Raw genomic sequence first — 27,563 nt, 5'->3', positions numbered from 1 at the left:
ACCAATATTTATCTAAGTTATTTAATATATTAATAAAAGTAACTATTCAGAATACTGAAATTATGCTTAATTCTATAACCTGTACATTTTATGTCCATTGTCTCCCTCTCTCAATGGAGATAATGTCCAAACTACCACCAACATGGTGGATCTACAGTATGGCCATCTATGGCCTTCTGCTTTAAGTAACTTTATTGCCATTGTCAAACAGTACAGGTACTCAAGTAGGTGTCATATCCGACACCAGGGTCAACATTTCTCAATGTAAGAGTAGGGAGACCACCTCCATCCACTGCCGATGTACTAGTTATATATTGTATTAACATACTGCTATTTTTGCCAGACCAAAGGGGTCGGCCTACATGAGGCTTTGTCGGTCGGTCGGTCGGTCGGTCCCTCTTTTCCTGTCCTGTCCCTCTTTTCCTCAGCACACACGTCATGCGAAGTCCGGCCTTTCAGATTTCAACCACTAGGGGCCTGGCAGTACCAGGTCTCCTGGTTCCCTTGTTGAGAGTCACTATGTTTTATGGTATGTTTTTGTGAGTGTTTTACCCTTTTACTGAGTGTACAGCACTTTGGTTCAAATGTTGTTTTTAAATGTGCTCTATAAATAAAGTTTGATTGGATTGGATACTCCACCATACAGATTCGTCAAAATAACGTTTTATTAATTAAAAGTCCCAGATTGTAGCTTCATGGAGAGCTTGAGTATTTTACACTGGTATGGTGCAGTAGTGAGCGAGCAATGGCTTATGCATACCATGTTAGCATGACATTACTGCTGTTCAGAGTCAAAGTGTCTCTGTGGTACCTTTTCTTTCTCTGGGCCGTTGGCAAACTCTCCGCTCCACAGGATGCAGTGGTCGGGAGTGACCAGCAGGAAGCAGTCACCACTGTTCAGCGACAGTGCTGAGGGCTTCACCAGCCGTACCTGCACATGTCGCCTACCTGTCACCACAGGAAACAGACACAGAGATAAGACAAAAGGGATCCAGTACAATACATATGCACCACCCACACACACACACACACACACACACACACACACACACACACACACACACACACACACACACACACACACACACACACACACACACACACACACACACACACACACACACACACACACACGCATCAACACTAATACACTGTGTTAAAGGGATTGTAGGCGATTCAGAGATAAACAAAGAAAAAAAATCCAGCAGTTCGTTTCCCCGACCACCACGGAGGACTTCCATAGAGTTAAGGAGACTTCTAAACCGTCCATGCCGAATATAGGTTACTTTATTCGGATACAATTCGCGGAACTGCCCGCCCCTGCCGGTTCTCTGAATTTTTATTTTTAAATAGGCTCTTTCATGACAAATTGACCACATATATGAAGTTAAACAACTAAATTCTATCCAAACGCTGTCTGAAAAGTAAATTATGTGCATCAAAAACGAAGTTTGAGAGCATTTTAAAACCGAAAGTAAAAGGTCCACACGGACACGGACGCGCACGGATGCGCACATGCGTGCGTTAATTTACGGACCGGATACCCGGATGTGTAACCTAAATAGTAGGGAAAATACGGATTTCAGAAAGAGGAGTGTTTTTCAATGCAGGAAAACACCCCAGCATCATTATATAGTGGCTGATAGAGGGGAAAAAATGCAAAATATATATATAGAGGTATTTTTCAAATATAGGCTTAATGTTGCCAACTATACCTTTAATTTAACTCTGAGCGTTACAAATGGATAACGTAACACCGAGGTAAACACACACATAAACACAAACACACAAATGCTAACCCATCTCTTTTCTGACCTTTGAAGTGAATGAGCATGCGGCTGCTGAAGGGAGGGTGGGTGTTGTTATTAACTGCATCTGAGGATGTCTTGTTGTTGAAATCTTCCGTGCTGGCCCTCCGTGAGTCCGCCCTGGAGGGATTCTTACACTCTGGAGAGCGGATCAAACCCGAGCAAAGACGATTACAGTTAAGGCCAGTCCACACCAACGCAACTCCTTGCAACAAAAACGTTTTATGGACTGACCAGTTGCGGCGGACTGGTGCCATTTGGGGATAGTGGTTGCAAGTAGTTGCAAAGAGTTGCAGTTTCAAGGAGTTGCAAATAGTTGCCAGGAATTGCATTGCTGTGGACCGTAAACACTGAAGGTTTTACTGTGTACTTGTAGATGTTTTGACTCACTGTTCTCCGCTTGTATCCTGCTGTTGTCTTCAGTAACTATCCTTTCGCCCATGTAGTCCTGTCTGATGTCCTCCCTGGCTGCCAGGGCCCGTAGAGGGTTCCTGGAACCTTGGGTCCTGCGGGATGGACGCACCGCCCGCCTGTGCTCTGCTACAGCTGAAGTCAGTCTGCAAACACAGGAGACGAGACACAGTGAGGTTTGTCAAAGTATAAACCATTAAAAACATGTGTTTTCATCACAGTTGGTTAATCATTAATATTATCTACATCATTACTACATAAATGTTGTAATGTCTGTGTGATTACACAGGCTCACATGGGCGTGGTGGTCTGACAGAGGACACTTAGATCCTGTTGTTGCTCAGCTGTAGCACCGTCCCCGGAGGAAGCAGGGACACAGGTCGAGGGAGGCGCCTGTTCTCCATAGAAACAGCCAAATGGCTCCTCTACAGTCACCACCTCCTTCAGCTCCTGTGGGGCATTGTGGGAAGCAGCTGGGGTTGGGGGGAAAAAAACAGAGGATTATTTCTATTCAAGACTCAACAAGAGAAGCATACAATCAAAGCTAGATAAATGGTTGTCAACAATAATCACATATTACTTGTGTTGGCAACACAGCATAATCCCATAACTGTAAAAGCACACACACTACTGATCCTGTGTGTCTGCCTGGGAGAGTCATGTTTGTAGAACGTTTTTGAAATCATACCTTCCGCCTCCATCTCAGCCTGTTTGGCGATCCCTGTGAAGTGAACAACACAAAAACAGTTCAGAGATTAACCAGCAACTTACAAACAAAATAAGTCTGAATAAAGAGTAGATGCTATATGCAGTGCATTTAACCACTTAAACGCTATATACTTCGTTGACCAGTATCCCTCAGGAGTCTGTACTTGCCCCCCCCGCCTCCCATTGCCCTGTTTCCTCCCTACACCAGACCTCTTCACCAAAAATAGCCGATCCATAAGCTCACAATACATCACAACGTGGTACGTTGTGAGCTTGCAGATCTGCTATTTCCATTGAATATTCACACATTTTTGCTAAATGTTATACTCTTGGGGTTGATGTGGTTAATATCTGTATTTGACTGTGTATATGCATTAACCCTACACTAACCTTCATGTGTACAAGCTGTTGCTCCAGGGGAAGGTCTGTTGTCATGAGAGTCAGCTGTCTCATCTCTGTCTGATTCTGGTGACAAACACACAAGACAAAGACATGAACAAGGAATCAGAAGACATACAAAGAAGCAAAAAGAGAAAAAACACTTACATTGGAAGCGATAAGCAACACAGAAAAATAAGAGAGAATAAGATTGAAGATTAAAGAGTGACAACATAGACCTCTACTATCACAGTCCACGGTAAACAGGAGTTGAGTTCAGATATAGAAAGAGAGAATGAGTGTGGAACAGTGTAAGAACATGGCAGGTAGCAGACAGACAAGACTGACAGACAGACAGGCAAGCAGAAAAACAGAGAGTCGATAATAGACATAGATGTCACCTCTGTTGGCCATGTGTCCAGCCATGGTTAACCGGGTCACATCATTTGCTTCCCCGCTCTCCCTGGACCTTTCATGTTCCTCGGCATCCTGCTGAGCCACTGTCATCTGAGGCCGTTCTTCCTCAGCTGTCTTAGCCTGGACAACCACATAAACAGATCAATTAGGACAGTGGTTCTCAACCTGTGGGTCGGGACCCCCAGGGAGGTCCCCACATGATTTTGGGGGGTCCCCAGATGACAGTAAAGTGACTGCATCATAAGTAATCAACAAACTATACAGTAATAACTGGTCAAACATTGGCCAAATTGTCAAATAATATAAGAGCTAACATTTTGCGAGGCGCTGTGAGCTTGTAGATTGTCTATTTTCACAATATTTATTTGTGGAACCAAGTCAAACTAAATGTAATGCTTCAACTCCTACAATTCCGAGTGCTTGTCAGGGGGTCCCCAGTTCAGTTTTTCTTTTTTTGGGGGGGGGTCGTGGACTGAAAACCACTGAATTAGGATGCTGGAGTACAGTATCTAGTCTCTGCTGCACTGCTTCTTAGCGGGGTAAACCTCAGAATGTATGTGTGTACGGAAGAGGACATTTAGTGGGTGGGAGGATGACCTTCTGTCTCCGCTGAGGCTGAGACTGGCTCTGGGTAGGAGGAGAGACCTCCTGGGCCACGAAGGACATGTTAGTCTGAGGAGGGAGATAAAACATGATGGGACATTAACAGAGATAGAGTATAGCATTAGCATGAGTTAGGAGAATTAGTATGAGGAGAATTTGGATGACAGTAAGAGAGTGATTAGGGCTGGGCAATAAATCCTCCAATATGATCTATATATTTTAATGGACAAAGAAAAATATCTTTCCATCCAGGGAACAAAATGTTTTTTAAATTGTTACGTTACAATATTTGTATTTTCAGTGAATCATATAGTGTACAGTAAAATCATTCCTAACAATAATTTCATCTCTATCTGTTGTAAGTAAATACATATAAGATAGAGGCAGAATAACAAAGGAAGTTTATAGAATATGTCATAGGTCATATTGCCCAGCTCTGTGTAGGATTATAACAGTCAACAACAACAACAAGAGGACAAAAAACACAAATGTTTCACTTAGAAAAGACAATTTTCAAACCAAACACACTTTTCAGATTACAATATAAGTGGAAAAATCAAGACTCATCTGTCAAAACTCACTCATCTGTCAAAACTCACAAACGCAGGGGCCTGTATGGCAAGACAAACTTTTTAAACTCTCCACCGCATACAAGACACTGCATACCAGATTCCATATCTAAATGCAGAAGGCACCATGCACGGACTGGCCCAAATATATGCACGGCACTCTCACATTTACCTGATTGAAACACATGATATACTGAGGTGTACTGCTAGAATAGACAGAGGCAAAGACAGGCTCCTAGGAAGTAAAAGGGAGAAGGGGATGAACCTCTTGCAAAGTACTCCTGAAAGGTTCACTTTTCTTGGAGTCTTGTTTTTTGACCATTAAAGGATAAGTTTGGTGATTTTAGACATATACATATATACATACAGTATATATGTATATGTATATACATACGTACATACATACATACATACATACATACATACATACATACATACATACATGTATAACATACCTGTAATACTTGGACCCGCAGAGAATATTTACTACAGTCAGCTGTCATTAAAAATAGAGAGCTCCTGTTTCAGTTAACGCAGCTCCAGGCTGATAGATTAGCATTACAACGACCTTTAATCACTCTTACCCCGGTCAAATAAAGGCTGGGTATGTGATAAAGGTATAAAATCACCAAACTTACCCATTCATATTTAAACAGATATTGTCGGTATTACCATACAGTATGGTGAGAATACAAATCTACAGCAGCAGTACTCATTGTGACTTACCCAGCACTGAGGGAATACAGTGTCATCGTGAGAAAATTCATTGTCCTCCTACAGAGGGCAGTATTGGTAGCAGGTCGAAGAAGGGAAACAGAGATTATAAAGTGGTAAGGGGGAGGCCTGGCTTTATGTATACAAATAAATAAACAAAATAAAACACAAATATGAATAAACTTATACATAGTCTATTTGCAAGTTGATGGTCGTCAGGTTGATTACAACCAACCAACAGCCAATATGTATTAGCAAGTCATTCTGAGCCAGTCCATTTGATCTCAAAACACTTAACACAAACCAACAGCAGTGCTCAGAGATGCTGCTCCTGTATATCTGATTTCAACTGAATCACAAATACGCAAAGGATAGGAGGACAAATTAACTCAATAACCGCCAACACAGTCTCTCACAGATGAAAATATCACATACACATTGTTTTAGAATGTCATACTGCGGATATAACGTAATGGAGATTTTTTAGCCTACAGATATGTAGACCACACAGTAAAATCCTCAGGGTTAATTTATCCCTTTATAATTCTGAGAGTGTGTACAACCAACTACTCACCCTAACCCTAACCAAATGGACCCATACATTTACACTGAGCTTTTTTTTGTGTGCACCCTAGCACACAGTAGATCCTCTACAACTCTCCATCTCTCTCTCTCTCTCTCTGCTGACAGTCTGATACCCACTGGCTCCAGACACATCTTTCAGAGGATTAGAGAGTATGGAGAAGAGAGACAGCCTTTTCCCAAACCACTTCACCGGCCTGACTGGACTTGAACCTCCCACAGAGCTACCTTTCTGGTCTGCAGCTGTGACTTAACTTTCAGGCTAAGACCGGATTTAGCCTGCTGAGATTCTGACGGTACAAATGAATGACATTAAAGAGAAGCAGTGTTGAACCAAACTAGCAACTGCAAGAAAACGCGAGCTTAGTGTGAAATCCCTCCTACACGCCTGTAAAGTCCCATTCAATCCCTTGAGTTTTGTCACTGTGATTTAGACTTCCGCAGATGAGAATTATGTGGGTCTTACCTTTTTAACATGGCTGTTCTCTACCTCCAGGGGTGAAGTATTGTGGTCTGTCAGGGTCACCTGAACATGTCTCATGGGTGTGTTATCATTCCTGCTTCGTGGCTCATCCTCTTTCTCATTGGACAGGTCAGACAGCCTTTATCGAAACAGTAGGGGAAATTATGAGCCTGAAAAATGACACCATTAACACTGACTCACATTATCCTTGACGACATGCAAGGCCACACAATCGCTCTTTCTCTTTCCTTTCTCTCAGATGTCTCCTGTCACTGCTATAGGTGCTCAGACAGATGTGACTATTCAAGTATTCATTTACCTGTCCTTCCCTGCAGTGTCTGAGCTTTGCTCCACGGAGTAATCAGGCTGATCTTGCTGCCCAACCTGGTACAGCCTGGCATCTGGCCTCTCCTCCTGAGGGGAGACCTGTTCAGCTGAGGGTCTTACTGGGGTACAGGCTATGGTTTCCCTCCTGGCACGACTTCTCTGCCTCCAGGGCGCAGCGGTCAGCATGCTCCCATCCACTCCTGGAACATTGCGTCTCTCTCTCCGTGGAGGAGGACGTGGTGCAAGACACAATTCCTGTCTCTCCACCTCCTCCACCTTCTCCTGCATGGCTGTTGTGTCTCTCCAGCCTCTACCATTCTGCTCCTGGATGGGTGCCATATCCTGCAGGCCACTGTCGTCTGCGCTCCGGTCGGGGTCCCCAGAGTGGCTCTTCTTCAGGATTCCTCTGATGCCTGGCTCTGACTCCCAGCGCTGCAGACCTTGGTGGGTGGAGGTGGGCTCCCCAGGCCCAGGCCCCAACCCAGGTCTTGGCTGGGAAAAGCGCACCTCACTGGGTTTGAGGTTGACAGACAGGGCCTGCTGCCGGTCAGAGAGGTGAGGGGACAGTTGGAAAGCAGGAAGCTGAACAGGACCTTTCTGGAGCTGAACAGAGACAAAGAGCAAGGAATATAGTAAAAGTCCAGTCAGTCAACTTGCCTGAAACCAAAACAAGCACACTCAGTCTGTATAAGTGCAATTTGCCAGGTGCACGGCTCACAAAGACTCACAATAAGAAAATAATAGCGAAAGGGGCCTTTCTGTGTGGAGTTTGCATGTTCTCCCCGTGTCCCCTAGGGTAGGTACCCTCACAAAAAACATGCAGTAATCCTGGTCTCTATACTGCCTCCCCCTGGTTAGAGCCTGATGGAGGGGAAAGGAACTGGTTGGAATAACGTGTTCTGTCCACGCGCCACGTCCTACCGGGGAAACTCCCCCCTGTCAGGTGATAAGAAGCGGCTTGCTAGCTCCTCATGCATTGAGGGAGGCATAAGCTCAGTTCTGGAGGGACAGCGAGTGCATTTTCCAGCAGCGGCTGCTGCCGCGGAGCTGCCGCGGAGCTGCCGGCGGCGCCAGCTTTGGGAGTGTGCTGCGTTTGTGTAACGCAGTCCCCACCAATATTATTTACGATTCTGTGCCTATCGGTACATAACTCGGACGGCGCTTAGTCGACTAGCAGACCATCGGCCGGTCGTCGCGGGCACTCGCGCCTGGAGGCGCTCAGGCGCAAAAACTTTGCCCCAATCTGCAGCACAAAATGTAAAAGTTGTCATTAAAATAAAATCTCAGCCATTCGAATGCAACAAAAATAACTCCACAGAGGTTCATTGGTTGGCTACCAATATAAAGTGTGTGTGTGTGTGTGTGTGTGTGTGTGTGTGTGTGTGTGTGTGTGTGTGTGTGTGTGTGTGTGTGTGTGTGTGTGTGTGTGTGTGTGTGTGTGTGTGTGTGTGTGTGTGTGTGTGGTGTGTACAATATCAATGATAGTGAAAATAATTGATCTACAATCTCACAGATCTGCTATTTTCACCAGCTGATATAGTTACTTCATAATGTAGCCTACCCTTACCCAAGTCAAAACTACAGTGTTTCACTTAGAAATGTATGAACAACAAAAATGAAGACACACACACACACACACCCAGGAGGACTGGTTGATAGTGTTGTATGCATTGTTCCTGGACAAAAGACCGGTGGTGACCAGTTAGTATTCATTTATGTATGAAATAAATAAACTATTATCACAATAAACTAAGTGAGTCCATAGAATACAGGTAGCGTAAGGGCAGTCATGTTAAAAACATCAACAGTGGTGGAAAAAGTACTGTAATGTTTTACTTAAGTAAAAGTATCAATACTGCAATGTAACCCTAACCCTTTATAAAAGTGAAGCTCACAACTTGTCTTTTGATTTCACTGTTTGAAACAGCTAGGCTTGAGTTGTAATGCATAACTGCAAGTTTGCCCTTTTCACTACTGGCTTACATGAAAGAAAAACCCAAATGGGTCCATTTGGTTTCATTAATGTCTTTTGTAAATGAAGTATTCAATAAAACGACATAATAAAAAATAGCAGATCTACAAGCTCACAAGGCGGCGATGCGTTGTGAGCTTGTAGATCTGCTTTTTTCTGATAAAATGCAGCTGATTTTAGCGTCATACCTTACATGAAAAATGTTGCTACAGTAACCTTGGTTGTAGTGTGTATTCATTCATTTGTAAACAGGGCAGTCATGTTAAAAACAGCAACAGTGGTGGGAAAAGTACTCGTACTAGTGTTGCCATGTATACTAATTACAAGCGACCTCGTTTTCTGTGAAGTTGCTTGTAAATGTAGGTAGTTGCTTTTTATTTGTTATTATTTTGTTGTGAGCTTGTAGATCGGCTATTTCCAAATCGTCTATTATCAAATAGCCGATGCATATAGGTTTAAAGTGCTCATGTAGCCTAATAGTCACTTAAATCTTTGGGCTTGTTTTCATTGACCTGGTTGCTCATTTTTCTCTCAAAATCTGGCAACCGTGTCATTGTTTAGACCAACGAAGAAGAAAATGCGGAAGCGATCCTCTTTTCCAAGGCCCGTGTGAAAGACAGTATTATGTTGAGAAAATATAAAGTCATTACAGCACCATAACATGGTTAATACATTTTATTTTGGGATGTACAATACATTAAAATTACGAGAGTAATAACGCGACTTGCGTCGATAACTAATGGGGAGCGGACATTAGCGCGCTTGGCTAAAAACAGTTAGTTAGTAACATCATACAAGCTAACTATTAGCCAAATTCGGCTAGCGCTCGGAGGACTGCATAGTCCCATAGCTTGGGAGGACGAGGCCGCCCGTTCAGAGTATGGGAAAGTATCCCATTGGCTTAAACGACAGCCAATGACGCAAATCTGTCGAATGCAAATGAATCTGTCGAATGCAAATCTGTCGAATGATGAGTCGTAGGTCTGCCTCTTCTTAGACCCGCAGCTTTCAGCAAGCGGGTAAAAAAGTATAGTCAGCACTCCAAAGTCCTTCTGGCACTTTTAATTCATTTAAGGCATGGGCAGCATAGACGGACGCATTTCGGCGTCAAGCCTTCCTCAGTGTGTATATGAATAGCAGTATACAGAGCTGATTTTGGTGTCTGGGCTCTGAACTCCCTGCAAGCATACACCTTAAAGCTTAGCAAATGAGAAAGCAAGTTACAGGGAGTAACAATAGTAAACCTCACCCAGTGGAAATAATAGTATCAGAGCTTCCAGGTGGATGCTGGGGTGGAGGTGTTGGTTTTGTAATCATTGTAGCAGCAATGGTTGCACTGAGCAGTGGAGCAGCAGCATAGGTAAAGCGAGAGCGAGCAATTGCATTTCACAGCTTAAATAGGCTGCCTTATGAGTGGATGTGAATTAGGGGCCTAAGAAAATATTGTGATACAGTATCGATTCTCAAAAACGCTCTATCAATTTTAATCAATAAAAACTTGTTTATTGATGTAGGCAAATTTTATGTTAAAAATAGCTTACAGTATCACAATATATTGCAAAATACTAAAATATATCGTAACCCCTGTGATACATACTTTTATCGCCAGACAATACCCCGCCCTAATGTGGATGTGTGTTGCAGTGAGAAGTCTATCACGTGTCTAGCAGCGCAACTCAAGTTGACTGTGTGCCTAAACTAGATAGCAGGATCTAGGTTATTTGCATCATGCAGTATTTATACATGATTAATCTATTCAAAACATGTTTCAAAGGAAAGCTACCAAGGAACTTCTAGATAAAACCACCAAGCAAAGGCCAATGCTCACCAGGATGAAGGCTTGTGAGGGCTGTAGTGTGTACAGTATGTTGTTTACTTCAATAAATTGTATATTTATCAGTGCCATACAATCCTTACTAAACTTGACCTGAGTTGGCTCTCTATTTGGTCCACACTTTATTCCCTTTACACCAAATCTCTTCGCCAAAAATAGCCAATCTACAAGCTCACAACACGTCATGGTGCAACATATGAGCTTGTAGATCTGCTATTTTCACAGAACGTCACGGTGAAATGCAGACTAGGGTTGAATGGTTAAAACGTTTCATTTCCGTGATTACATTTTTTGTCATCTTTGCCGTGTCAGAATATTAACCCAACCCACCTGATGAAGGCCATGTGTGGCCGAAACGTTGTACCACCTGTACCACTTGTATGTGTTTTAAAGTAAAAAAAAAACACATTCAGGAGGAATGCTGTTGTGCCAACTTTTATTCTTTTGAAGAATATCAACCCAAGCCACTCACCTGGCTGACCTCTTCCACGGTGATAGGCTGTGTGAGGTAGCGAGACCCCTTCTGCCTGCGTCTCTCTGGGGGGCCATCAGCAGGGGGGCCGCCACCCTCCTGACTCCCCGGCAGCAGCGACAGTTTGTTGAAGAGGGCTAGTTTCTCGCTCATGCTCAGTTTGCAGCTCTCATCGTCCTCCACAGACTCAGCCTGCATAGACTCCACTTCAGCTGGAGATGCTGGCTGTGGGTTGCTGAAAGTGAGGAGGTGAGTGGATATATTATATCAGTGATTCAACCTTTTTAATTTCAGTTACCCCCAATCTTGATATGCATTAGGCCACGGACCCCCATTGGATACGATCTTTATCTCTGGGACCCCAATCTACACTGTAAAATCATCAGCTAAATTTTTTTCCTATCAATTTAGCTAGGGACCCCCTGGAACACCCTCATGGACACCTGGGGGTCCCTTTGCTCTGGTCCATAACGTTAGGTCTCCAGAGCCCACATTGGGAACCAGTGTATTCTATGATGTGAACTAGAGAGCAGAGAGGGGTGGGATTGACTGAAACACAATGTGTGACTTGTTGGGTGCATTATGGTAGTAAATCACAGCTTTACACTCCTGACAGTGGGTTATAATTAGAGACTCTGTCAAACTGTCAACTGTCAAAACAGAACAGGTCAAAAGTTCAGTTTGAATCTAATTCTAACTAAATCCAGTGCTGTATACTCAAACAAACATGAATGTTGATGCACATGTATATATTGTTGTCTTGTGTGGACCCCAGCAACAATAGCTGTTACTGCGGTAATAACTAATGGGGAGCCTAAATAAAGAACAAAGAATAATTTGATCCTACAAGTGCAATGCACATTTGGACTAAACATATTTTTTTATTGCATGTTTCAATAATTTGACCTCCGGGGAACCTCCACTGCATTGGTTCTCAAAGTTGGGGGACCCCCAGGGGTCCCTGTCCCCAGCAAAATGTGTTAATATAGCGTCACAATCATTTTAACCACTTTAACCATATTTTACTTTGAAAATAAAAATAAAAATCTTATCTTCTGGGGGTCCCTGGCAGAACACATTTTTAGATGGGGGTCCGCGGCCAAATACATATCAATTTGGGGGTCCTTGACATGAAAAAGTTTGAGAACCACCGCTCTACTGTATTATTAATGGATTTGGATGTGTCTGTGAGTTCAGTAGGGTTCTTTGTTGTGGTGTTTGTGATATATAATTTACAGTGCTTCATCTTTAACCACCAGGGTTCCGCACAGCCCACCTGATGGCCACCATCTCTTCACAGGTGATTGGTTGAGTGAGGGAGCGATGCTCGTTGCCACGACGCACCCTGCGCTCATGGGAAACGCTACCAGAACGAGGCTTCAGGAACGCAGAAGCCTCAGGGGCGGTCTTTTCCAGCTCCTATAAAGAAGACGGGAGGGGGAGACGTTCGTTGGTCTGGTCATACATTAATATTGATCAATGATATATCTGTTGATCAGTGAGGCCCTTGCTACAGGTGAACCTTAGCATTTAGCATTCAGGTCAAATAGCCAATTCACGTCTCTGGCTCAATCTAGTAAATAAGTAATACAAGACATTACCAAAGTGACAGTGAAAACTCCCTCTACTTATGTCCATCTTTTGTATTAGTGTGGATTAAGGGGGAAGTGGGTCGGATAGCTGGTGAATAAAGTGGTAGAGTGACTCAGAGGGAGAGGGATAGAATGCCAGCCCTACAGGTCACGGTGTAACCAGACCCCTACAGGTTTCTGTTACCTCTGCCTGCCTGCCTGCACAGACCAGCAGGCTAATTATAACACCACTGTGATGGATGTTAATAGCCAATATATGACTGGCACATTTTGACAAAATGCTTCCTCACTAAAACTAGTCAGGAAGTGAAATATTAGAATTTATATGCCATTGCGCATTGTTTTTGAAGGGAAATTATAAAGAGAGTGGAGGGGGGCTGCATTTCAATGCCAGCATGTTGTATATTCTGTATACAGACAGACATTAAATCATTACAGAAAAGGATGATTAACGACTAACCCCAGTCAAAGTCCTGGGCTCTACAAAGACTTAATTCGGCCCTGCTAGCCCCCCTCCTGTTTTCGGACTACACTCTTTGCCAAAAATAGCCAATCTACAACGCGTCTCAACGAGAGTTAAGATCTGCTATTTTTGCCAAAATGTTAGCCCCAGAATAGGGATGTTAGAGTTCAAGTGGTTAAGTTACATGATAGAAGCTAACGGTGGACACGTCCAGACACCGCACAGTACGTTATGCAACTATTATTCAAAGTATAAATGTAGTCACCTAACACCTGTTTGACCAGTCATATTCCTCAACATGAGCATGTTGGGTTCTGCGTGATCAGCACTGGTTCGTCAACTCACACTGTAAGGTGAGCAGCTGTGAGACAGTAAGAGCTCATGGGAGACAGCAGCACACTGACTGTTTAATATCATTGCAAGCTCTCGGCAGCAGAAGTGAAGTCCAGGGCATTAACTTTTAATCCCGTTTACGGTGCTGCATTGCCTGTAGTTATAGTGTATAATGATGTTTTTTTGGGGGGGATTGTTTATCTTGGAGGCAATTCCGGTTAGACAGGTTTATTATGTTTGTTGTTAGCGGTCACAAACCTTAAGGTTACTTTCGTAACCCCCTCTCTGATAATATGAGTGAGGGGTCTCATTTGTCAGAGAATCGGGGTTACGACCGCAACTTTAAGTTTCTGTTAGCCGACACAAACCTTTCTAATACCCCCTGCAGTCTGTTGCGATTGCTGTATTGGGATGATAGGCCTAATTTATATTTTGTCATATGACAAAATATGAATTAGCCTTTAGCCATGGGTCCCTGCCCAGCGTCTCTAAGGAGTGACTTTTTTATAAACAGGCATTAAGATAGAACACAGAACAGAGGAATAGAAGCGGGTCCTATCCAACTATAGAAAGGAGTCCTGTTTCAAATGCTAAGACTAAGATGGTCATACTTTAAACAGGGACATCTTGGCTGCCACGCTCATCTTGGCGCGATCGTCTGTCTTCGCATCCGCTGTGAGAAAAACAAATACATCATCATGTCACGAAAACTTCTAATTACATACACACACACACACGCGCGCGCGAGCGCGCACGCACACACACACACACGTGCACACATACACACACACGCACATGCGTGCACACACTATAACAAACATCAATGTGTGATGTATCATACAAGACAGAGTGAGTTACTGGCTTAATTACTGAGTGAGGAATTGGACCCAAATGCAGGACAGTAGGAGGCTGAGCAAATAAACTAGGAGCAAGGTAAACAAAACTTGGAAGAAGGCAAAACAGGAACTTGGGTAACACTAAGAAACAAACAAGGCAAAAACTATTCACTGTAAAAAAGGAAATTTACTGTAACACTAGGTTTATCAAACTGACAATGAACAGAGAACACAGGGCAGTACATATCGTTGCTGTTGGGTGGAAACCTCATAGCCTATGTCCAAAATTGTTAATTTTCTGAATTCAACTGTAAGAATATATGATTTACAAGCTCGGATGCTACACATTTTGAACTTAGATCGGCTATGTTTGCTACTTTTGTGTGACACTGCAGTATGACGAAGTAGGCATTAATAAAAAAATAATAAAAAAACATAAGTTAAAATATGGAGATAAAAGGTTTCTGCCCGACCATGACGATATACACATGGGGAGGATTACAAACAATTATAACGAGAGACAACTGGGAATGTACCAGCATGACAAACCCTAGACACTGTACACTCTGAACACAGAGCTGAGGAAACTAGACAGAGAATACAATAACTAGGGAAACGAAAATGTTGGTTAGATTCAGCTGTGACTGGTGAGACTGGAACTTCTAGTGGTCATTTGGTCAAGTCACCAGGTTCATTTACTGTCAGGCGGTCGCATTTTAAAAAGCTATTATTAATGTTCCTGGCACAAATGTCAATACACTTGTCCAGGCATAGCAGCAAGTATATTACAATGCTAAGTTCAGGGCCCCGGTTACACCAAATAACATTGTACGGCCCCTATAACTTTACCCAACTCATAACCTCCTGGTGCATACATAAACTGCAACCTAAACATAGTTATATTCAGAGTGCTATTTTAACTGGTTAAATATATTGCTGTGTAGTAAGCAAGGGACGCTGGTTGTGGACATATGCAGAGCAGAGAAGCAGCCCGTCAGTCATCAGGACACAGTGAGACTGATCCCTTCATGTGAGGCCACGGGCCGTCTCACACCTGGCACACACTGTCACATGGCACCTGGTACAGCTGAGCTACCTAGCAGGACCTAACCTCATCTCTGCCAAGGAGGCTGAAAAGAAATAAAACTAAAGCAAGAAAGCCACGTATTTGTCACACCCGATACACAATAGGTTTTTAGTTTTCTGTGTGATTTTTACCCCTTTTTCTCCCCAATGTAGTCGTTTTTTTTCTCCAATTGATTCCTCCCCACACACATTTGTGTGTCGTCAGTCACTGCTGTTGTAAACCAAGAATCATTAGCTGAATTTTAAGTCTGTTAACCGGAAGCTCATCTTAGTTATAAATATAACAATATCTGAATGTAAAGAGTTAGGCTAAAAGAAGCATCTAGAAAAAAGTATCAACAGTCGCAATGACAATTTAAAAAACGAGTTAGTACTGTATGTGAATAGAGTACTTTCTGTAGTTGTTGCATAGTAGTAGTAGTTGTAGTAGTAGTTGTAAGTGAATGGCAACATCATGTTTGTAAAGTGGTAGTTCAAATCTTTTATGTTGGGTCACAGTGGGAGTGATGTTGGGGAGCCCCGGGGCTGACTTGGTTTTATGATTCATACAGCTATCATCGGTGAGAACATTTAACGTTGATATGTAGGCCCAGCCTAAAAATAAAATCCTGATTCACTTGATGAGTGATATAAATGTCAGTGTATTCTAGGGGCAGTTTGTAGAAGCAGGTCCACAAAGTGGACACAGATTGTTTATGTAACTAAATAAGCACTGTTATTAAAGCAAAGATAGATACCGGTAGTTTGATAGAGAGACCATGACAAAAGGCCTCTGACAGCATCTATGAAAACAGCATAAAGCCTAGTTTATGCTTCCTTAACAAGGTGTCATGTGACATGTCACTTGAGAAAAAGAACACATTTTCAACTGAAAATACTTTATATTTGTTTAGCGATAGCTCACACAACACTTTGTCGACAGAGCATAAATCAGTTATTTAAGTCAAAGCAGGCTGCCATCTTACTGTATCTGACATAAGGTGTAAGCACAAGTACCATGACACCTACTATCTTATCTTGAGAGCAAGTGATTTTGTTCGAGCGTGCATGCATGCATGCACCTGCTCTTCATTGTCAATGTGTTGAAAATTAACAGACTCTCTCACTCTCTCTCTCTCTCATGCTGTCACTGGACAGTGAACACATTGCCAGTATTACAGACAATAGATCAGCTGTTTGTCTGCCAACACAATAACATAGCCACGTGATCCAAGCCTCCAGGCCAAGTGGGCGAAGAAAATTACCTTTTGAACTCTCCTCTTCCTCTGCATCCAACATCCTGCAGAAGGAGAGAAAACAGAGAGCAAACGTGAGGTCACTGAATTAAATCTGCCGACAGAACCAGCAGGACTCATGTTTAGGTTTTTGTGTTCATCATCACAGTCTCCATCAGTTCCTCGTGGAGCTCATAAAACATGTCCCTGTGCTATAGTGCAGGGGTCTTCAACCTTTTCAGGCCAGGGACCCCCAAACTGATGGGGAGATGGAGCAGGGACCCCCTACCTCGTAGGGTAGGGGGGGCTACCACATATATTGTATATTTATGTATAACATTTTGTTTTATATAGCCTGCTTCTACGCACCAGCACCAGTAGGTGTGCAAAAAAAAAATATTATAAAAAACAATCTCTACAAAATATGTATAAACATACCATATATGTTATCGTGCATTGTGCCTCCGTTTATCTGTATGCTATGGATTAATGTTATGTTTAAAGACAATTTGACATAAAAAAAAAAAAAGTATACATTTTTTTTCAAACAAAAATATTGTTTAATCAAACAACAATTTCGCGGACCCCCTGCAGCACCTCCACGGACCCCCTAGGGGTCGCGGACCCCCTGTTGAAGACCTCTGCTATAGTGTGTTCCAGCACACACACACCCCCCACACACACACACACAGACTATCGTGTCATATTTACATGCTCAACAAAGAAACACTGTAGAGGTCACTTAGGACTTTAGGAGTGCAAACACATGCAAATCAAACCAGCCTCTAAAACACAGCACTTTTCAGTCTGCTACATCACACAGTACATTTGATACGAAAATCCACATCGTCTAAAATCAATAATTCCTGATGATGATGTACCATATGAAGCCCGGTTGTGATGATGCACTCGCATTGTCGTGAAACTCAGTACTTATCATGACACATTCCTGACACGCTGCGCCAGTGAAACACTGCAAAAAAAAAACAGTAGCACTGCAAACAAACACCTTGAGAATAACCAGGCTGGGAGGTTCAGACCCAGGCTGCATGTCCTATGGTTGGCCACAGCCCCCCAGCATGCGTTTCACCCACCAGCACTGCACACTGTCATTACCCGCTGCTCTCCTGCATTTCATTGGCTGTGATGGGCTGCGTCCTGAAGCGCTCGTTGGTTTTGCGGCCCGCAGCGGACGCCCCAGGGAGGTAGCGGCGGGCGCGTCGCCGACCCCCCTCGGCGCCTGGTTTCACGGCCAGGTCGAGAGATGACGTAGCATGGCCAGTGTCAGGGCTACTAGCCACAAAGATAACGTAGGAGGCAGCCAGGTGCAATCAGAAAAGAAAAGAGGAAAAGGATGTTGAGGCAACAAGTAGAGTAAACAGTTGAACTGTGACGGTCAGGAGCAAAAACCCACACATACACACACATGCAGGTGACCCTACACTTTCTCAGGCTGCGCTCCACTCCCAGTCTGCTGCAGAAGGACACTCTTCAACTGGCCCACGGACACCCGCGTGCGGAGCTGTGTGCCGTCGACTCCAGAAGAGCCCTGAGGGGCAGGGGGCTCAGTGCCCTGGGAACCCTGCCTGGAGGGGCGGGAGTGAAGGGAAGCAGATGAGGGAGCAGGAGGGGAGAATGTGGGCTAGGGAATACTCTCAGGGGGAAAAAGGTACAATATTGATTGACCCTATTTTGGTCAAATGCAATCCTTAAAAGTGCCAATGAATAAACTATACAATGTTGTACCTTTTTTTCTGAGAGTGAGGAGACGGCTGTTAGAGGGTTGTATTTGCCTGTGTCCTTTATTGTCTTGTATTTGTCTTTTAGGTTTTTATTAGGGTTGGTTGATGTGCTGGTGGTGGCGGTGGTAATGGTGGGTGGGTGAGGTTTTCCCCAAATCTCATCATTATGATATTGTTTGCTCTCAGGCGGAGAGAGGAGTCAGAAAACCAGCACATTGTAAGTATACAAGTACAGTAGATGTTTGGGATATCAGGGACGTGTTGGATTGACTAAGCTCTGGAACGTTAAGGCTTAGTGTTCATACAGTATATAATTCTAGACAGCAACCCATTTGGGCCAAGGTTTGAAGAAGGGTTGCTCTGAGTTGTCATCGTTTGGATTAACTCAAGCAGTCACAACCCTACATTTTGGGATTCTCGTTTTGGTCTCTTTGGGGTTCCAACTCATGGGGACATTGTTGGCATCACTGGCCGCACCAGTGAATGTTGTAGGCCTAAATAGCATTCACCCAACCAAAGCAAACTGACAAGGAAGAATACGGAATACAGTATACCGGGAGTATTCTTTTATGGACCCAAACCAGGGATTATCGCAATGAGACTTTTCATTTCAGTTTTGGGGTAAGTCCATCCCATTAAGAGTGATTAAGAGCTACAAGACCAGTATGTCAGTCCCTAGAAATGGAGAGAGATTTGGGCCAGGAGAGAACCAACCAAACACATGGGAGGGTTATATGAAGTTGGTAAACCCTGCTTTAAAGTACCCTGCTGGGACCCACTGATTGAGACCTCTCAGTTTTAGTAACAAAAGGTTGTACAGTCCAGAAGAGGATTGAAGAACCTAAAGCAACTGGTGCTGTTGAAAGGTCAATGGAGAGGGTCAAGACGGGGTTAAACACTAGTACTTATATCATTCTTAGTGTTTAACCCATTTAGGATTGTAAAAACGCCTTCTAAATCTTAAAAGTTTCCTGAAAAACGTCCAATATTTATTCAAAACGTACAACAAATGTATGTTGCTATATACTGTACATAACAACAGGAACCCAACAGGGGTTCCCGTCCTGAAAGGTATAGTTACAAAAAGGGGTTCCCGCCCAAAATGGGTTAAAAGAAAAATGTTAATAGCCGATCTCCAAGCTCATCGTGTCGCATCGCAACAGGTGAGCTTGTAGATAAGCTATTTTCGAATCGAACGGTGGAGGGGTCAGTGAGTTGTAACAATTTACAATTATAGGAGGAAAATAAAATGGGAAAAGATCCGGGCACTCAAAAAGTGCAGGAGAGGATGTTAACTTAAAAAGAACTTCAATGTATTAAAAATGCCAGGACTGGTCTTCATCAAGATTATTCTTTGATAGGAACTGTATTGTACTGTGATACACTACCATGTACAAAACAAAATAAGATGAAATGAAAAGAAATCAGGGCAAGAACTCAGTTCTCGCTCTGATGAAGACCAGTCCTGGTCGAAACATGGTGGCACTTTTTAAGTTTACATCATCTCCTCCACTTTTTTTCCCCCTGAGTGCTCGGATTTTTCCTTTTGATCCTAGAAGGACCATCAGTATACTTTTTAAACGTTTTATCTCCGTTGAGCACCTGGATGGCTTCTTTGTTTTTCTCAGTTGTTCTTCTCTGTTGACTCATAACAAAGGAGAAAGCCTGTGACACAGTTTTTCATGGCACCGAAGGCCAGACCCAGAACCAACCCATATTTCTTGTGAGTATCTTCTGCAAGGTCAGCAGCATACAATAAATGCAGTATTCCCACTTAACACAAATACTGTAGCACTAAGTGCATGGCCAAGTGTAGCACTTGACTTCCTTTCTCTCACTTTTCTGCAACGCAGACAACTCAAGTGGTGGCTGGTGAGAATTAACATTACAAAAGTGATTAAAACTTCAGCAAAAAGATAAAAACATTCTTCCCTTGTGTACTTCCCCTGTAAAGACTGCAGGGAGGTCAGCCTTCTACACTGCGGAATGGACTCACCTTCTCGGGTATGTGGACTCTGCCTGAGTGTTTGCCTCAGTGCCATTAACGGCCCCTCCAGACCTGCCGTTGACTCTTTCAGTGAGGGTATCCGAGTTGAGCATCTCTTTGTGGGTAGTGGAGTCATGCGCTTCACTCCCGCCCCTCCGCACCCACTTGGAGGGCAGCTCCTCGAAGCTGCCATAACGCTCGGCCAGCTCCCGCCTCCTCTCAGCCTTATAGCGGGCAATCCGCTCCGACCTCGGCTCCGGGGTCTCCACGGCGTCCATATCCATCCCTTCAGAAGGTCACAGGTGATTCTCTCCTCCTCTGACAATGACAAGGCATTTAGGAGTGGAAAACGTAGGCCTGTTCTTTTTCCAAGTCAAGGCACACCAAAAAAGAACGGCCCGGGGAGAATCTCAGTTTGTGTGAGGTCCAAACAACTCCAGGCTACGTTTAGTCTCCAGCAGTTGTCCCGATAAGAGCTCACCAATCAGTCATTGCAAGCCAGTCAATAGGATGTGTTCCTCCTGAAATAGAAGCAAGCAAAAATAAATTGCTCATCATAAAACTGTGAACGCACATTCACTTTACACTCCATGTGTCAATTTAACTACATTTTTACACTGTATACTGTCTTCACACTGTTTTCATTCACTCGTTATATTACTTTCCAAGTAAATAAATTCAAAATCTAGGTTTCTCCCTCCACCAGTCTATCAAACAACAATGACTCATGCCTTATCTGATGTCATCTCCTAATGACATCCATAGAGCCCCCAACCCTCAAAAACTCTGACCCAACCATTTTCATCCAAGTACATCCATGTCCTCCTCAGCTTCATCTGTAAGATGACCTGTTTCAGCCTGCAGTGCCATGCAGGAATCTCCCCTTGCACTGAAACCTGACACCACAGCCACTCAAGTCTGCACTGGGCCTGGCCCTTATGACACAGAGGCAGCAGGCAGTCCAATCTTGACAGGAGCACATATCTGCTACTGTACAAACGACCACTAGGTTCTGTACTACTACTACTGTAGCAGCAACTACAAGCTGCAAATTCAGTCAAATTGTTGCTGTAGCGTGGTCGACCATGTTGTCCATCAAAACCACACAAACTCTGACCTACAGTATGGCTTCATGCTGGTTACAGTGTACATACAGCATGTCTAACAGCATTAACTGAACTGTGAAAAGCTCCAAGGTGACGTGCACACATTGACAAGCAAAATTATCCCTGTTGGCTACATGGTTGCCAGGCTGTGTGTACACAACACAACGCCTGAAACCACAAACTATTTATAAATATTGACCTCGCCAGATTTGCATGTCGACGTTGGTGGAGCTGGCAAATATTTGTGAGTGTGTTGGAGTGCATGTGAAGAGAGGGAGAGAGTTTTCCAAACTTGTTGGTGTCAGCATTCCTAGTGCTTTCCCCCCGCAGCTGAAGTACAATGGAGCCTACAGAACAATGTGGTGTGAGCTATGGTCTTAGTACAACAGAGAATCCTACTGCAGCGGGCTGAATGGTACACTGGTTGCACAAACTAATAGATACGATTTTGTAATTCAATCAAACAGGTGGTTATACTTGCTATACATGTTGACCCTTTGCAAAAAATAAGAGACAATAGGACTAATGTTAAAATGTACAACTATTTGTGGTTCTCTGTCTGACAGTATTAAATGCATCATAAACAACCCTAGGAAAAGGTAGCATGTAGTAGCGTGGTCATGAGGAGTCTGATGATAATTTTGAATGAACCGAGGCCTTGACTCAAACGGATTGTGGCCTCAGCAGGTGAGTGTAAATCTGTGACACAGAGCTTTAATGAGCTGAGCAGTCAGACGCAATGATCCCTATGAGCCGACAAGATCACAAGGACAGGAAGCAGTTGTGTGTGTTTGTGTGTGTGCACGCGTGTGTGTGTGCATGTGAGTGTGCATAATGTGTTAACCACATATCCCTCTCCGAACAGAAAAATAATAATATTTCAAAATGCTGTCTCTGCCTTAGTGTTTTTGCTGGTCAAATGTCAGTATAACTTTGATAGGCAGGACAGACGTTGATGAGGTTGGAGCTCAGCATAGATCACCAGTTTCTAATCCAGTGACACTACTATAGCTGACACTAGCTTGTGGTAAAGCCTGTAGATGAGCACACATGGCCCTTTCACTAACGACACAGGACACTTTCATTGAAATGACACTAATGTTCAAAGATGATGCCCCAATACAACAAAGTTCAAGAAGTAAGTTTGTGCAGGGCTAAAAGGAAGGCCATTGCATGCTAGGGTCATAGGTGTGATCTTGATAATTTTACAGGCAGCTCCATAAAAGACATCACTGGCACTCTACACAGATTCTGCAGGATGCATAAAACCCAGCTCCATGTGATGCAATTCCTTGTCCCAAGTAACTCTTTGGCCATGGTTGTGATGCTGCAGTTATTTGAGTTACCTGAGATCTTAAGGGATTTGACCAATTTGTGAGATCTGGATGGAGGTTGGCATGTTACACAACACTATGGCATTCCATTACAGTTTACCCAGCATCAAAAAACCACAACGTTTAACGTGGTTTAAAATGTTTTAAGTCATAGCAGTCCTCAGCAGATTCTGGTACAGAATTGCAATGCATTTGACTGGTATATTAGGCCCTCTGCAATGCATCATCTCACCACCAAGACCATTTTTTATTTTATTTTATGATACACCACCTCAGATACCAGCATGACAGTTCAGAGTGAACAATGGGAGAACTTTGTGCAACAAACTTAAAATATCCAAAATATGACATTCACATTATGTACAGGTTGTCAACAAGTTAAAAATGACCAATTCATTCAAATCACCATAGCCTTAATTCTGCTGCATTTTACTGTAACTGTACTGGATTAAAATGTGTTAAATCAATTCTATATCAAGGACATTTCTAAGACAAGTTCAACACTTCATCACATTCAAATAACAGTTTTATTAAGTCCTAACCCACTGTCAAAGAAAATGCCCAAGAGCTTCGACCTGTGCACACTATGTAAATGACGAGTGTTTCAGGGCGATATAGGAGATTTGGGAATTATTTAAACCAGCGTGACAAATTTGGTCAATTACCTTAAGTGGTTGTAAAATGCCGTTATTTGTACACTAAGGCCACCAAGCGAGCTCCATTGTTAGGTTACTACATAAACATTGTATGTTCATCAAATACATTAGCGCCCCCCATATTTATTTTTACAAGTTTTTAACCAATGTTTTCTGAACTCTTCATTCAAAGACGTAGCCTACTGTAAAGGCTACATGCGACTTGACAACTAATACCAGACTATTAAAAAAGAACGGTTGCCTGCATGAGCAACACGCCATAAACCGAAGCGTAGAGAGAGATGATGACCGATAACAAAATACGAATGAATCGTGGTTAAGTTTCATACAACTTTGTATACAACAGTCTACTTACATGCACTGCGATGGACGCGCACCGACGGACCTGGACATCAGTGCGTCGCTGCAGCCCATGTAGGGCGAGCACTGCTGCTGTCCCCGTTAAAAATACAACCCCCTCCCCTCGGCATGCCACATGGAGGGGCCAGGACTGGGACACACAGCAACTGACACATGAGAACACACTACACAGTAAAGTCAAGTCACAAAGGAATTGTCAATAATTGCCATTAAACAGTGGTGGGAAAAGTACTTTTTTTTTTTTAAATTAAGTAAAATTAGCAATACTGCAAAGTCCGAAGTTAATGTACTTGAGCAAAAGTAAGAAAGTTTTAGTATCAAAATATACTTAAAGTACCAAAAGTAGTCATTAGGCAAAATGTCCCATTTCAAGTTCTCAAAATGAATGACAATCTTTTGAAAATACCATATCTACAAGCTCACAATGCAGCTTGTAGATAAGCTATTTTAAATGACACGACATAAATGAATTGATCATAAAATGGAACACCTGCAACTCCTTGACTAACTATTTAAGTTTGTTTATTTAAAATATAATTAGATTCCTCTTACAAAAGTCATTGTTTAAAAGGTGTCTATTTCATGGTCTACCTCTGTTGCTGTGAACCTTGGTGCTGCGACACTGCCTCCCACTGTTCACATTATCAAGTGCAAGTCACCATGTCGCTAATGTTGCACAGCACTAGAAGGGTGCACACAAGCACAGGATCAGAATACATTGACTCAATGATCTATTCTTCAGCACAAATTAGGCAACAAATCAAGGAGTGCTGACAGCTCCACTTACTGCTACAAGACCAAAGATAGAAGAAGTTTCTATGTTCTACTGTATGTTCTATATTTTTTGTGTTTGTTTTAATTTTGTATGGTTTTGTTTTTGTAGGCGTTTTGGTATTGTTGAGGGGGGTTCTGAATGTTAAATGTAACAAAATTGAGGTTCTATCTGAGCAGAAGTGATGATGTATTGTGGCTTGAACCTAATAAATTGCATTAAAAAAAAACTAAAAACATGTCTATTACTCAATGCCCTCCTCACACTGGCATATCAACACTAGGCATGAGCTGCCTTTATTTTTTGTCTCCGCCAGGCCGAAGGCGTGGCCATGAGACTATGTTTTCGCCCCTATCCGTCCGTGTGTCCATCTGTGAGCAGCTTCGGCACTGTTGGACCGAACAGCAAGCAACAAAACTGTGTGTAGTGATTTGCGCCGAGCTGGGATCAAACCCCTGACTCCCACTCGACAAACCGACGCACAACCTACCGTGCCAATAGAGCTGAGCCCGATTGGCAGTATTGTTGTGGCCGGGTCTTGTCTGGGGCACTACATGTGTATGCACACTCCTTGGAGGCCAAGTAAAAACCTCTGACCAAATTTCTGAACCAAAGTTCTTATCAGCCTCTGGGAACGGACGTTTTTCCAGGAGCTGGGATGCGATGGCATTTTTGCTGTCACCGGGCACTTGGGGGGGTTGTTTTTCTGCCTGTCAGCTGATTGACACCTGCCACACCTTGTGGCTGGAGTGCGTGAAGTGGATTGACGACTTCAGTCCATCTGGCCTTATGGGTGGTGTCCAACCTGCTGGTGGCCATGCAGGTGGTGGCTAGACTCTTTCATCCCAGCCCCGGATGTACGGTAGTTCGCTTTGTAGCCTCACCGTCACCAATACAATTGAGACCGTTTAAAGCTTTTGCGCTTTACATTATGTTCAAGGTTGTGCTTTATTGTTACATCGGTTACATCAGTAGATAACAGTAAAACTTATTTTTGTTTGGCTTCCTTCAGACAATGCAGCAGCATAGGTAATAATAATAAAACCGTATAAAGATTTTAAAAATAAAGTAAGAACAGTAAAAAAAAAGAGAACATCAGCGTATGTACACACGTGCATATAATCTTGGTATATTATATACACCAACAGCATTTTTTCAGTAGCTGCCACCTAACTTTATGTAAACAACTTCACAGCATCTTATAGCCTACAGCAGGTTAGGTAGAAACAGTTCAAGCATATTTGAGTGCAAGAAAAGGACAGGAGATGGGGGCGGGGGGGGGGGGGGGGGGGGGGTGTTAGCGTTTCCCTTTGTCCTCCTGGTTCATTCTAGTCAGTTCGTTCATGTGCCCGATTGTACGGGGAAAGACACTTGTTAGTAATCTGTTGCAAGTGGCTCTGAGACTGCTTAGCCATTTACCATGCGGCAACATCTCAAACAGTCTGTGGTTGGGATGGCTTGGATCCTTGATTCCTCTAGCTTTGCTGACACAGCGTTCGTCGTACCGGGGGGGATAACATCCACTGATGCGTTCGGCTGTCCACACAACCATTTGCATTGCCTTGCAGTTGAGGTCGGTGCAGCTGCCATACCAGGCAGTGAAGCAGCCAGTCAGGATCAGGATACTCTCGTGGTGCCTCTATCTATAGAAAGCTCTTAGGACTTTGGGACCCATGCCAGCTTTCTTCAGTTGTCTGAGAAAGTAAAGGCGTTGTTGTGCTTTCTTCACCACCCGCTGTCTGCACATCCCAGGAGAGGTCCTCAGTGATGTGCAAATTATGTGGCTATGCAACAAGCTTAACACTTCCAAAAAAGTAGCCAAGACAGGAGCTGACTTGGCGTATTTTTATAGAAGCTGTGTGAAACTACAAAAAAGGAAATAAAGGACATGTCTAGGTTACACATAGCATGGACATTTAACAGATGGACATTAAACAGGTGAAGATAATAATATATGAAGTAGTCTAAAGAAAACTCTCTTTTACACAGTAACATATGTGCACAGATAGCGAACAGGAAGGGGCCGAACAGGTAAGCATAAACCAAGTAAAGTATGACTACGGGTACGAACACAGTCAAATCTGTTCTTTCTTACAAGATAACAGGAATGGTGGGCACAAAACCATTCTGGGCACTAGGGGAAACCGGGAACTTTGGAAGAGTGGACAATAGGGAAAACTGGGCACCTTGGAAGAGTGGGCACTAGGAAAATCTGGACACCAGAACAGAGTGGGCGACAGACCTCAGAACAGCGGACACTCGGGGAAATGAAAACTGGAACACTTTGAAGTCTGGTATGCATATTACTGGAATGCAACTACACTCAGATGATCTAGGGGAAATCCAGGCACCAAAACGGGAATACTTTGAAGTCTGGCATGCATATTACTGGAATTTGATTGATTGAATACTTTATTAGTTAGAAATGTAAACAGCACGAGGTACAGTCAGACATTAAGGCTAAAAGAATAACACAAAAGGTCCTGGGGACTCGTTTCCTATGTGTTTTTTATGTATTCGTAGAATGAGAATTTTCCCATGTTTGTTCTAAAATTGGGTAGTACCAGATCGTGGTAGCCCCCTCTAGTGTTGTGGCTGTGGGTGTCACTAACTCAGAATGCAACTAAATTCATATGAGGTTAGGTTTAGGGTTAAGGTTAGGCATAGGCTACAGTAGTTTTACTGAAGTTAGGTTTAGGGTTAAGGTTAGATTTAGGTGTGGTTTGACTTAAGTTAGGGTTAGTATTAAGGTTTGGGTTAGGCATAGTTTTACTGAGGTTAGGGTTAGGATTAAGGTTAGGCATAATGAGGTCTGGTGCCCACT

General features: G+C 43.2%; 1 protein-coding gene and 1 long non-coding RNA gene across 11 annotated transcripts in view; both read right to left on the bottom strand.

Annotated features, from left to right (window-relative positions):
* The window catches only part of LOC308099014 (supervillin-like), a 34,159-nt gene extending 9,939 nt beyond the window's left edge, over positions 1-24,220 (bottom strand). The window contains exons 1-20 of one of the 10 annotated variants that reach the window (XM_080447526.1): positions 23,963-24,220; positions 20,521-21,032; positions 18,225-18,368; positions 17,899-18,075; positions 16,813-16,847; positions 14,258-14,319; positions 12,535-12,677; positions 11,259-11,493; positions 6,973-7,583; positions 6,657-6,792; positions 5,621-5,668; positions 5,067-5,129; positions 4,320-4,394; positions 3,707-3,842; positions 3,318-3,392; positions 2,908-2,940; positions 2,515-2,692; positions 2,199-2,365; positions 1,816-1,947; positions 812-948 (exon numbers count right to left, since the gene is read on the bottom strand). In XM_080447526.1, the coding sequence (XP_080303652.1) occupies positions 812-948; positions 1,816-1,947; positions 2,199-2,365; positions 2,515-2,692; positions 2,908-2,940; positions 3,318-3,392; positions 3,707-3,842; positions 4,320-4,394; positions 5,067-5,129; positions 5,621-5,668; positions 6,657-6,792; positions 6,973-7,583; positions 11,259-11,493; positions 12,535-12,677; positions 14,258-14,319; positions 16,813-16,847; positions 17,899-18,075; positions 18,225-18,368; positions 20,521-20,795 (2,862 nt within the window). In that variant the 5' untranslated portion in view covers positions 20,796-21,032; positions 23,963-24,220. Of the gene's footprint in view, positions 1-811; positions 949-1,815; positions 1,948-2,198; positions 2,366-2,514; positions 2,693-2,907; positions 2,941-3,317; positions 3,393-3,706; positions 3,843-4,319; positions 4,395-5,066; positions 5,130-5,620; positions 5,669-6,656; positions 6,793-6,972; positions 7,584-11,258; positions 11,494-12,534; positions 12,678-14,257; positions 14,320-16,812; positions 16,848-17,898; positions 18,076-18,224; positions 18,369-20,520; positions 21,033-21,307; positions 21,344-23,962 lie in introns of those variants that run through there. The other 9 variants (XM_080447527.1, XM_080447522.1, XM_080447525.1 and 6 more) reach the window with 9 other exon arrangements.
* A 2,143-nt stretch (positions 24,221-26,363) lies between these two features.
* LOC308098157 overlaps positions 26,364-27,563 on the bottom strand; it is a 1,775-nt gene continuing 575 nt past the window's right edge. Inside the window, exons 2-3 of the long non-coding RNA XR_013934267.1 lie at positions 26,575-26,604; positions 26,364-26,523 (exon numbers count right to left, since the gene is read on the bottom strand). This is a non-coding gene — a long non-coding RNA (uncharacterized lncRNA). The remainder of the gene's footprint in view (positions 26,524-26,574; positions 26,605-27,563) is intronic.

This window comes from Gymnoscopelus braueri (genome assembly GCF_963280865.1).
Source record: "Gymnoscopelus braueri genome assembly, chromosome: 13".
Lineage (NCBI taxonomy): Eukaryota > Metazoa > Chordata > Actinopteri > Myctophiformes > Myctophidae > Gymnoscopelus > Gymnoscopelus braueri.
Note: the sequence above shows the minus strand (reverse complement) of the source record. Positions and strands in the feature narration are given on the sequence as shown.